General features: G+C 39.7%; 1 protein-coding gene and 1 long non-coding RNA gene across 3 annotated transcripts; both read right to left on the bottom strand.

Annotated features, from left to right (window-relative positions):
• Positions 1-7,857: 7,857 nt before the first annotated feature.
• Positions 7,858-9,249, bottom strand: LOC121713989. 2 transcript variants are annotated; one of them, XR_006032992.1, is made up of 3 exons: positions 8,999-9,024; positions 8,177-8,230; positions 7,858-8,084 (listed from the first exon to the last, which is right to left on the bottom strand). It is a non-coding gene; the product is annotated as an uncharacterized LOC121713989 (long non-coding RNA). The 2 variants fall into 2 exon arrangements; XR_006032991.1 differs by lacking the exon at positions 8,999-9,024 and adding an exon at positions 9,142-9,249 and having other exon boundaries at positions 7,862-8,084.
• Positions 9,250-10,577: 1,328 nt separating this feature from the next.
• LOC121713965 (intermediate filament protein ON3-like) lies at positions 10,578-12,710 on the bottom strand. The gene is made up of 8 exons (XM_042099078.1): positions 12,495-12,710; positions 12,322-12,382; positions 12,139-12,234; positions 11,873-12,037; positions 11,635-11,760; positions 11,322-11,542; positions 11,155-11,207; positions 10,578-11,037 (listed from the first exon to the last, which is right to left on the bottom strand). The coding sequence occupies exons 1-8, from the start codon at positions 12,674-12,676 to the stop codon at positions 10,862-10,864; spliced, it is 1,080 nt and encodes a 359-aa protein (XP_041955012.1). The 5' UTR covers positions 12,677-12,710; the 3' UTR covers positions 10,578-10,861.
• Positions 12,711-13,041: the final 331 nt, after the last annotated feature.

Here is a 13,041-nt window from a genome sequence, read left to right as displayed (position 1 = left end):
CATGTTACTTAGCTAACTTAGCTAACTAGCTACAGTGGGTAGGAGTCATAGTTGATGACAAGTAACAGTTACAATGGCTGAACAGTTAAAAAGTTCAGTAGTTTAAAGGGTTAAATTGTTTAACAGTAAAATATTATAGTGAGGACTTTTATTTTGAAACAGTTTTTGGCAGAGGAAGCAGTTGAACAGGATGTGTAGTCTTAATAGGGCCAGTTTGTATGCTTAAAGCCTGAGACTGGCAGTTGATCCAGGACACCTGCCATAGGATTCTAATTGCTTAACGGCTCTATTGTGATGTCATCAGCCCATGTTAAGTCTATGGGGAAATTTTGATTAGTTTTTAATTAATAGTTTAAAAAGTATAAAAGTTACAAAGATGAAAAATACATAGCACCCATGTCCTAAGTAAGACCTACGTAACATAGTTTGAATGAAGTTTCTACGTTAAACGGTTGAAGCTGCATTAAGTGCGTTAGAAGAAGAATAATAATAAAATGCCTTGGAAGAACAGTACAGTGCATTTTCATGCACTGTAATAAGAACTAGAAAAGCATTTCCTGAAGGAAATACAGTGCATGAAAATGCAAAAATATGATGTAAAATATCATACAGAGTAAAAACAAACTATATTGGTTGCTAAGTAGATGAGGTTTAATATAGTTGGAATGACTGAACAGTTAAATAGGTGGATAGTTTAAATGGTTAAATTATTTAGGTAGATAGTTGACGATAACTGACAGTTGGAATGGCTCTAATGTTTGCTAGCAGTTATGCTAACTATGTTAACAAAGATAATAATGTTAACAAAGTTACTATGTTAACTAGCATGCTAACATGCTAGCATGCTAACTATGCTAACCATGTTACTTAGCTAATCGTTTTTAGTAGTATTGCTAAAAATGCTAACTAGCATGCTAACATGCTAGCGCTAGCATGCTAACTATGCTAACCACGTTACTTAGCTGACTTAGCTAATCGTTTTTAGCGGTTTTGCTAAAAATGCTAACTAGCATGCTAGCATGCTAACTATGCTAACCACGTTACTTAGCTGACTTAGCTAATCGTTTTTAGCAGTTTTGCTAAAAATGTTAACTAGCATGCTAACATGCTAGCATGCTAACTATGCTAACCATGTGACTTAGCTAACTTAGCTAATCATTTTAAGCAGTTTTGTTAAAAATGCTAACTAGCATGCTAACATGCTAGCATGCTAACTATGTTAACCATGTTACTTAGCTAACTTAGCTAACTAGCTACAGTGGGTAGGAGTCATAGTTGATGACAAGTAACAGTTACAATGGCTGAACAGTTAAAAAGTTCAGTAGTTTAAAGGGTTGAATTGTTTAACAGTGAAATATTGTAGTGAGGACTTTTATTTTGAAACAGTTTTTGGCAGAGGAAGCAGTTGAACAGGATGTGTAGTCTTAATAGGGCCAGTTTGTATGCTTAAAGCCTGAGACTGGCAGTTGGTCCAGGTGGCCCGAACACCTGCCATAGGATTCTAATTGCTTAACGGCCGTATTGTGATGTCATAATCATAATGTTAAGTCAATGGGGAAATTTTGATAGTTTTTAATTAATAGTTTAAAAAGTATAAAAGTTACAAAGCTGAAAAATACATAGCACCCATGTCCTAAGTAAGACCTACGTAACATAGTTTGAATGAAGTTTCTACGTTAAACGGTTGAAGCTGCATTAAATGCGTTAGAAGAAGAATAAGAACTAGAAAAGCATTTCCTGAAGGAAATACAGTGCATGAAAATGCAAAAAATATGATGTAAAATATCATACAGAGTAAAAACAAACTATATTGGTTGCTAAGTAGATGAGGTTTAATATAGTTGGAATGACTGAACAGTTAAATAGGTGGATAGTTTAAATGGTTAAATTATTTAGGTAGATAGTTGACGATAACTGACAGTTGGAATGGCTCTAATGTTTGCTAGCAGTTATGCTAACTATGTTAACAAAGATAATAATGTTAACAAAGTTACTATGCTAACTAGCATGGTAGCATGCTAACCATGTTACTTAGCTAACTTAGCTAATCATTTTTAGCAGTTTTGCTAAAATGCTAACTAGCATGCTAACATGCTAGCGCTAGCATGCTAACTATGCTAACCACGTTACTTAGTTAACTTAGCTAATCGTTTTTAGCAGTTTTGCTAAAAAGGCTAATTAGCATGCTAACATGCTAGCATGCTAACTATGTTAACCACGTTACTTAGCTGACTTAGCTAATCATTTTAGCAGTTTTGCTAAAAATGCTAACTAACATGCTAACTATGCTAACCACGTTACTTAGCTGACTTAGCTAATCGTTTTTAGCAGTTTTGCTAAAAATGCTAACTAGCATGCTAACATGCTAGCATGCTAACTATGCTAACCACGTTACTTAGCTAACTTAGCTAATCGTTTTCAGCAGTTTTGCTAAAAATGCTAACTAGCATGCTAACATGCTAACTATGCTAACCATTTGACTTAGCTAACTTAGCTAATCATTTTAAGCAGTTTTGCTAAAAATGCTAACTAGCATGCTAACATGCTAGCATGCTAAAAATGTTAACCATGCTACTTAGCTAACTAGCTACAGTGGGTAGGAGTCATAGTTGATGACAAGTAACAGTTACAATGGCTGAACAGTTAAAAAGTTCAGTAGTTTAAAGGGTTAAATTGTTTAACAGTAAAATATTATAGTGAGGACTTTTATTTTGAAACAGTTTTTGGCAGAGGAAGCAGTTGAACAGGATGTGTAGTCTTAATAGGGCCAGTTTGTATGCTTAAAGCCTGAGACTGGCAGTTGATCCAGGTGGCCCGAACACCTGCCATAGGATTCTAATTGCTTAACGGCTCTATTGTGATGTCATCAGCCCATGTTAAGTCTATGGGGAAATTTTGACTAGTTTTTAATTAATAGTTTAAAAAGTATAAAAGTTACAAAGTTGAAAAATACAAAGCCCACATGTCCTAAGTAAGACCTACGTAACATAGTTTGAATGAAGTTTCTACGTTAAACGGTTTAAGCTGCATTAACTGCGTTAGAAGAAGAAGAATAAGAAGAAGAAGAAAAAGCCTTGGAATAACAGTACAGTGCATTTTCATGCACTGTAATAAGCAGAAGAATAAGAAGCCTAGGAAGAACAGTACAGTGCATTTTCATGCACTGTAATAAGAAGAAGCCTAGGAAGAACAGTACAGTGCATTTTCATGCACTGTAATAAGAAGAAGAAGAAAAAGAAGCCTAGGAAGAACAGTACAGTGCATTTTCATGCACTGTAATAAGAAGAAGCCTAGGAAGAACAGTACAGTGCATTTTCATGCACTGTAACTAGAAAAGCATTTCCTGAAGGAAATACAGTGCATGAAAATGCAAAAATATGATGTAAAATATCATACAGAGTAAAAACAAACTATATTGGTTGCTAAGTAGATGAGGTTTAATATAGTTGGAATGACTGAACAGTTAAATAGGTGGATAGTTTAAATGGTTAAATTATTTAGGTAGATAGTTGACGATAACTGACACTTGGAATGGCTCTAATGTTTGCTAGCAGTTATGCTAACTATGTTAACAAAGATAATAATGTTAACAAAGTTACTATGCTAACTAGCATGGTAACATGCTAGCATGCTAACCATGTTACTTAGCTAACTTAGCTAATCGTTTTTAGCAGTTTTGCTAAAAATGCTAACTAGCATGCTAACATGCTAGCGCTAACATGCTAACATTGCTAACCACGTTACTTAGCTGACTTAGCTAATCGTTTTTAGCAGTTTTGCTAAAAATGCTAACTAGCATGCTTTTGTTGCTTTTGCTGTCCATTAAGATGTGAAAAAATAGGTATAAATCTAGCGTGCACATTTCCATGAATCACGGATATGTTGATGACATAAATTAAGAAATATTAGAGGACTTAGCTTATCTGACAGAAAATCTGCATTGTAGTGAGGTAATGTTAGATTACATTGTAAAAATATCACCATGCATGCATAACCTTGTGATTCAGTGAGAGTAATCCCAAAACATCGGAAAGTATGTCATTGTCACATTTCTGTATTACATTTTGTCAAGAGGAAAAACCAATAGCAAACTGTTCCCAACTGAACAGTGCTTATAGCGCTGTGAATGCTCCTGGCTGCCCTGGCAAATCCGCCATGCTATGGAACAAGCACGCCTGTTAAAGGGAATGTGAGATGATGCTCTGATTGGTTTATTGCACGTTACACCCAAACCACACCCATGAGTAATGTAGCTACTTCAGACGCAACAGTCATTATCTCGCCGGTAAAATAGCAACAGCGCCCGAGATCCACCCTCAAAGCTACTTGCGCTTTGCGTTTTCATAATTCCGTTTTCCGTCGTTAAGATAGAGCCCTAAATGCTTTAGGGCAATTCGACATACACATGCCCATAGATATTAGAAAGCTAGACCGCATTGTCCATCAAGTTCTATTAGGTAGCATACGTGAACACGACCGCCATATTGCTGGGGGCAAACATCTAACTGTCTATGGGCAACACTTGCCGGCAATCAGAGACACTTGTTTCTCCATTGGCCTTCAGTGATCGTTACCATGATGGCGCGTTATTTACTTACGCTCTGGAGCCTAATGTGGTATGTAGCTTTCTTATATCTTTGCACTGTGAACACAGTGAACCATACAACTTTACAATCACACTGTATCATAGTGTTAATGTATTGAGTGAAGCTAGACATGTTTCGAATATGTTTGTTACCATGTGTGTTTATTCCTGCCGTTACAAAAACTAGCATTTCAGTTAATGTTAGCGATTAGAGCTAGCTCACGTCACAGGCGACATGTAGTCTTTCTCGTTATGTCTTTTCCACAACTGATAGCCGAAGTATCATATAATATACTGTCAAACTCGTAACATGAAAAATTATATAAAAAATTCACAGACAACATATGTTCACATTCATGGCACAATTTAAACGGGACCAGAAAATAATTATTTTCTCACATTCACTTGCATTGACGATTTTTCAATCTAGAGGTCCACTGGGGGTTTAGCGGATGGGCGGGATTTACCAGCTCCATATCATCCGGCTGCGGACACAAATAGGCGTTCCCGTGCTGGTGACCAAAACGCCCCCTTCTTCGTCACTATCAACAACATCCGGCTCCCTAGCCTACTTCTTCGCCTCCTGAATGCGACGGTCGACAACTAGCATTCGCTAGATTGTTAACCTTTCTAAAGAAGTTGTTTTAGAATAACACTTAGAACACAAAGAGTAGTAGAACTAGGACAGGTAGCGTAGAACTAGCGTTAGCGACAATACAGAACGTTAGTCCTATTAGCCTACAGTACAAGTTTACATTTGATCTACGTGTAGGATCTAAGCACAAGCAGACGTCAGCTAGCATCGAGATGCTTGTTTAGGTGTAATTTCCTGATTATAGTAGCCTAAACTACGATAATTTCAGGGAGGCTCCATGGTAGCCAAATCTAATGAGAATGTTGGGGGGCTGTGTAGTTATCTCTGGAGAGAGCATGGGGACTTTGTACCGTTCTAATCCAGATACCATAGGCTACACTCCCCCCCACATTAAATGTTTTCAATAAATATACAAATAAAAATAATTGTTCTCAAACTATTTACTTTTAATATATTCACAGTATGGTCAGTTGTACATGGTAGGAACAATAGTGTTGTTTTTGTACTTTTGAACAGGCAAGAACAGTATTGAAAAAAACTCAGGCTATTTATTAAGAAACAGCAGTTCACTTAATGCTTTGAGCCAGAGAGCTGGCTGATAGCATGAGGGGTCAGTAAAGCATATTGAATGACTGTATTTCAGTGCATTGTGCCCAATTCACAGTTACTTGCAAAGATTCAAAAATAAAAACATAATTCAATAATAATAATAATAATAAAAACACTCTTTACACTAGGAGCTTATTCACCTGTAGGCTAACAAGCCCCATAGGCAGGGTGCGATTTGTAGGGGGGGATGGTGAGGATTCCCCCCCCCCCCTCTGGTTTTCCTATCCCTACCTCTGCTAATTATTTTTATCGTCGGGGGGACAACATTTATCCCCCTCTGCCCCTCATATTGATTAATGCTACTTCATATAAGTAAAGCGCTGCAACGTGATAACAGTCTAGTAGGCTAGCCTACATAATAATCTGACATCAGAAACGCACCGTCACCGTCAGCACTGATGCTGCTGACACAGTGGCTGCGTGATAACTTAATTTGGCCTTGATCGTGCAGGACATTTCAGAATGTCGAGTGTGTAATCCATCATAAATGGCTAGGTTCAATGGAAACGTTAGCTGGACAAATGAAAGAAAACGAGAAGGATTCAGTGAAGCATAATAATGTTTTAAAACCTTCAAAATTAGAAAACTGATGCAACTGCATGGAGGACAACTGCACATAGAGTAGAACGTAAGCCTATTGTCCGAAGGAACTTACATTAAATGAGGAGATATTTGCTGAATGTCACAAAAAGTGTTACAGAAAAAGCTTGGCATCGCTTATTCACTGGCTCTCTACCGAAACACCTGTAGTTTGCGGAGGACGAACGAGAAAGCGCTCGTTTGATAAATCAGCCAGTAGTAGACAAATAACTTTTAGAAATAATCTGTAATGCAAAAACGAATGTTGGTGGGTATTTAAACTATCTAGCGGGTGTTTTAACAGCTGCAAGAAATAGAAGCTTCATGGTCTTTATGTTCTGGTTCGTAAATTATTTTCATAAAACTTTAAGTTGCCCTATAACTTTACTCTCCAAACTCTTCACTGCACTGTAGGCAATTAACTGACAGTATGATAGGCTATTTATTTTCTGTAGGCTACAATAAACACATTTATTTTTTCAACTTTTACAATATTACGCACTTGGCTACTGAGCGCAAATCAGCAGGAGAGAGAATGCACGTAGCCTACGCAGCGTGTAGCGCAATGTGTAGGCTATTTGGTTACCAACTAACACTGTTAGCCAATTCACTAACTTAAGACTTCAGTGCCATCATATACAACGTTTTTTTACACAACAAATACAGAAAGGATGGAGGCAGCAAAAATAGAGAAGTCATTTCAGATGGGGCAAGAATAAGGTGAATTTGTATGCTTGTCAAAACGTAGTCCTACCCTGCATTAGAGGAGCTGATCATCATACCAAGCACACTCGCTGTTTAAAGTCATACACCACGGTAAACTAAAACTAAAATGTTACAAAGGTGGCAAAAATAATATAGGGTATTATTAGCCATGACATTACTAGGCTATGAATCGTTCGTTCATTTGCAAGCGCATGAGGCGCTTGCAATGACTGAGGCAGGGACTGAGCCTGTGATTCTCTGTGCATAGTAAGGTAAGGTGCTCTGTGAGAGTGAGTGTCATGGTGATGGTGCAAATTAGTAAGTCCAACAGTGCAAGAATAAAGTCTAGAGACCAGCATAAAATAAATATAGACATATAAGAGAGTAGAGAAGGTAATATAAAAAAGACTTATGAAAAACTATATCAGTGCAAGAATGGGTTGACGTAATAGGGTTACAGCCGTTATACGAGTATTGATTATAAAGCATTAAGTATTAAGTAAAGGTATAAGTGTGGCCACAATCCGGCTGTGGGATGGAGGGAGGGGTTATGCATATGTGCTAATATAGCATGCAAACAGTGAAGCAGTAAGACAGTGGTAAAAAGTGGCTAGTGGACATACAGTACAGCAAGATTTTGATATAAAACACCTAGCATAGACATATCAAGACACAGTGTTTCTCCAAAAATTTGTTGTAACACTTCTGGGGGGAAGATTGGCCTGTCACTTGATGTGCTTGATGGAGAGTGTGAGTGGTCCGACAGCTTGTCCTGTAAGACTAGAGAGAGAGAGAGAAAGAAGAGAAGGGGAGGGAGATTAGATACCATATTCATTAGCACCAAATACAAATAAATGGCCAAGTTTGTTTTTGTTTCATTTGTAGCCATGTTAGAAAATGGCAAAGTACAGAGACAGTATGTAATACCTTTTACTGCTTGCTGTCTGGAAGGTGGTGCTGAACTGGGCCGATGGAGACGATGGGAGGGGTACGCCAGCTTGTCCTGCAGGGCTAGAGAGAAAGAGAGAGAGTTTTTTTTTAACCATCTTCATGAGCAACAAATAAAACTAAATGGCAAAGGACTTAATATAAGTAAGTGATACCTTTCACTGCTTGCTTGAGAGGGTGGGAGGGGTCCGCCAGCTTGTCCTACAGGGCTAGAGAGATTACAGAGAGATGAATAACAAACACTACTTACCCACAATTATACCTGCCACCAAAACGTAGCTTCACATCGACCAATGTAATAGTGTGCCATTGCCATGCTAGCTAGCACGTTAACTCTTACCAATGAACTCTTACCAACGATGCTAACGAACACGAACATCCAAATTAACAATGTACTCTGGTCATTTCAGTCCATATAAGTATTATCTGTGATTTCAGCTACACAGGAAAATACTTTGCAAAGTCTTCGCAACAAAATTTAACATCTAACTACAAACAGTTTTAAGTTATACGTTGCTCTCTTCAGGGATGGATTACTGAACGGGCCTACAGGGCCCAGGCCCAAGGGGTCAGGGGGCCCTGAAGCCCAAGCCTTTGCATGGAATCATTGCCTCAATATCAACAAGTCAGGATGTAGGCTATGAATCTGATTGAATTTAGTATTGGCCATCCCCAAAATGCACCAGAAATCACATCAAACAATTTAAAAAAATTCTGGGGGAGGACCCCCAAACCCCCCACCCACATATACGACAATTAGTGGGGGGCCCTTAATACATCTGGGCCCAGGGGCCCGAAAGTTTATAATCCGCCCATGGCTCTCTTCTGGCTAGCTGCTAAATATGAACATGATAACATGAGATTACCGAACCACACTTGTTGCTTTTACTATCAGATTCTGATACGACGAAACAACAGCTTAGTGATGTAAATGTAATGTGAGGTAAATGGAAATAGTTCCCCAATAGTCAACTTACTGACATCTCTCATTGAATGACCGCAAACCGGGGAAATGATCTTATTAATGGAAAATACCGAGAAACCTTCTCTGTGCACACCATAGACAGTGGTGCACACACGGGATGAAATTGAGGAAAAGGAAGAAGAAATGACATCATACCCAGCGTCACTTGAAGCTCTTCGTGATTGGTCGATGCTGCAGTACCAGTTCTTGTTTAATGATTGACACGCCCATGCCGCAGACAGACCCTACTCGGTTAGCCTACACCTATGGCCTACACACGTAGTATACGCTATAACAACTGAATTTGGTAAGACTGCTTTTAGTTATTCTATGCTGCTGCTTGGTGTTGGAATTTGCTCTAAAAAGTTTTGACACTTCTGTTTTTATCCCACTTGAACATTTTAAACAATTACTCAAACGATCCAAATTTGAACAGTGCACATGTTTCCAATGACCCCTATGTCATTCTTAAATTGTTTTTACATGTAAGGCCTACTGTAAATCTGTTTTATTTGTTGTGTCACTGTCTTTGTGTTGCTGTTTTTTTTTGGTCTGTCTAGTCCTCATGTCTTTCTTCTATGCTATTCTGTCTTTATTAGTCTGTCTTGTCATCAATGTCTCTGTATAACTTGTGTATTTGTTGCCCCAGGGCTCCCTTGTAAAAGAGATTTGAATATCTCAGTGGGACATCACCTGGTAAAATAAAGGATAAATAAATAAAATAAAACTGTCGCCCTGGCAGTTGGAATCAGTCGAAATGGCACAAAGGAGTTCACTAAAATATTCATAGGGACACATTTGTCTCAAAATATTGATGAGGACTAGTACCTACAGCGTCCCCACCTATACTGTCCTACACCCATGGTAATTTTGCATTCCTATGTATTTTTTATTCTATATCCATTCCCATCAGCTCTCATTCTATTCTACCAGGTACAAAACATTGATAATAGCCCAAATTGCTGAATTGGATTGAATTACTGATTCAATTCACACCTCGTTTCAACTTGATATGATGCTAGGTTACGGGGACGCTGGTGAGACACGTCGCTCTGTCTGGCATCATGTTTTTGTTTGTTTTTATGTGTTTTGGTTTGTTTTTATGTAATATTTATGTTTATTTTTTGTATTTATTTTTCTAGTTAAATGTATTCACTCTTTAGCTTTTGCCCTGCCTCTGACATCCTCCATCCGTAAACGGCGCTGCACTTCACCGTCTGGTCAGAAAGAAAGATTTCTTCACGGGTACACTGGCGATACGCCACTCGGTCCGGCATCTTTTGTCCTGTGTGTCATCTGTTATTTTGTAAATTTGTTTTTTTATGTCTTGGTGTCACGGGAACACTGCCGACCAAGCCGCTCCGTCTGGCATCTTTTGTCTTATGTGTAAATGTCTTGTGCGTGCTGATTATTATTATTATTATTATTTTTTTACTGTGTGTACTCTGTGAAGCAATCTCGGGTGTTTTGAAAGGCACTATGTAACAAATAAAATGTACTATTATTATTATTATTGTTTCCCGCAAATTTGTTTTGTTTTTCCTCAATGAAAGACAGTTGAATACAAATACAAATAACCAACAACAAAAGAATACTTTATAAAGAACCAACATTTATTTAGTGTTTTCACATGTAAATGGCTTGTTGCACATGTTGCACTGGTCATGATCAGATCCATGGGCCTGTGATGGGAAAGGCTTCCAAAGTGTGATGTGAATCGAGAAGCTCTAACCATTTCTGGCATATTTCTTTCTCTCTTGAGGTTTTTGTTTATGAAGAACACTTTTTGGTCAGGACGTTGTCAAATGTTCTGTGAGTGGAATAGGGGATAGCAGGGGCAAAGCAGATGGAAGGGAGGAGAGGTGTTGTTCCTCATTTAGAAGCGGCGGATGCCACTGGACATCAAGGAGGAGCGAGACATGGACATGCTGCTGCCACCGCCAATGCTGAGGCTGGAGCCACCACCAATGCCACCACCAATTCCAATGCCCATGCCGGCACCACCACCGTAGCCGAATCCTCCGCCACCACCAAGGGCCAGGCCACCGCCTCCTGCAAAACATTTGATTCAGTTAAATGCAAGAGCAGCAAAAAGTCTGTGCAGACAACACACAGTATTATTCATTTACTGGATTCTTATGCAGTCCTGAAATGAGGAATTCTACCTACCACCAGCAGCGGAGCTCTCCTGAACGCGAACGGTTGCAGAGGCACCACCAATTCTGTGGAAAGGATGATGGATTATTAACAATGGCCACGTAATTTGGTGTTGGAAATTATACAAATTTACTGATTATACGGATAATTAGTATGTGCACTATGTTGGATATGTTTACCTGGACTCCTCTCCTTCCAGCAGTTTCCTGTAGGTGGCGATCTCAATGTCGAGGGCCAGTTTGACGTTCATCAGCTCCTGGTACTCGCGCACCTGGCGGGCCATGTCCTGCTTGGCATTCTGGAGGGCCACCTCGAGGTCCCTGATGCGGAGCTTGGAATCCTTCACTGCCAGCCCACCACGCTCCTCAGTCTCTGCAATCTGGGCTTCAAGGCTGGCGCGCTGCATCATAACAAAGAAGCGTAAGTCAGTCAAGTGGAGGTTTGTTGATGATGGAATATTTGGTGAGGAGAGCAAAAGTGAAGTTAACTCACCTGTCCTTTGACTGACTCAATCTCGCTTGTTAGACGGCTGATCATGCGATTGAGTTCTGCAATCTCTAATTTGGTTGCGTGCAGGTCATCACCATATTGACCAGCAGAGGACTGCATCTCCTCAAACTGTTGAAGACCAAACAATGTTAATATGGAGGTTCTAGTTACAGCCAATTTCAAAAATCAATAACCTGCATTGATAAAGTACTGAGCGCTAGTGCCACCCCAATGCACTCACCTTGGCCTTGTACCAGCCCTCAGCCTCGGCACGGCTGCGGTTGGCAATGTCTTCGTACTGAGCACGCACTTCAGCCACAATGGAGTCCATGTCCAGAGTACGGCTGTTGTCTATCTCCACAATAGCAGAGGTGTCCTTGACCTGTCCCTGCAGCTCACGCAGCTCCTGAGTGAGGAAGGGAAAAACAAATGTGAAGGTTCCGTATGAGCTTGAGAACACTGCAAGTGCAATTTGGACCCTGTGGATGAAGTATGACCAACTCTCACCTCCTCATAGACGGCCCTGAGGAAGTTGATCTCATCCTGAAGGGCATCAACCCTGGCCTCCAGTTCTACCTTGGTCATGTAGGCAGCATCAACATCCTAAAGAGGGATGAAAGAATGGGTAAGTCTGCAGGTTCAGAGGTCAAAGCTGCAATGGAAGATCGTGGTAGATCATTTCTGTTTTACCTTCTTCAGCAGAACAAACTCATTCTCCGCTGAGGCACGCTTGTTGATTTCATCTTCATATCTGCACAAAAGGAGCAGAGGGCGGTCAGTCAAACAGAAGTAGGAACTGAAACATTCCCTTTATGACTGGTGGTAGACGGTGACCAATGTCCATAAATAATTGAGGCACTCACTTCAGCTTGAAGTCCTCAACCAGACCCTGCATGTTCCTCAGCTCTCCCTCCAGCTTGACCTTCTCGTTGCCCAGGCCGTCGAGCTGTCTGCGCAGGTTGCCGATGTAGGCCTCGAACATGGAGTCGATGTTGGAGCGCACGGTGGTCTGGTCCTGGAGAAGACTCCACTTGGTCTCCAGCATCTTGTTCTGCTGTTCCAGGAAGCGCACCTGTGGGAATAAAATTAAACATCATTAGAGCAGTTAAACTGACACAAATTATTAAGAGATAAGAAAAAATATCATGTAAAATTAACAAAAAACTTAACACATATTTCACATATTCTAATCATCTGCAAAGACATGTTAAAGGTCCATAATTTAAATATTGTGAAGGAATTGGGCATTCTTTTCAGAGTAGAATTGGAGCCATTTTGTTTTTTTGCAGATGCTACCTGCTAACTACGGAGCCCCGGATATGTCTTTGGGAAAAAAAATAATAAGTTGTGGCCACGAAATAGCAATTCGTTCCCACAAAATAATAAGTTGTGGCCACAAAATAGCAATTC

Source organism: Alosa sapidissima, chromosome 7 (genome assembly GCF_018492685.1).
Source record: "Alosa sapidissima isolate fAloSap1 chromosome 7, fAloSap1.pri, whole genome shotgun sequence".
Taxonomy (NCBI): Eukaryota; Metazoa; Chordata; class Actinopteri; order Clupeiformes; family Clupeidae; genus Alosa; species Alosa sapidissima.
Note: the sequence above shows the minus strand (reverse complement) of the source record. Positions and strands in the feature narration are given on the sequence as shown.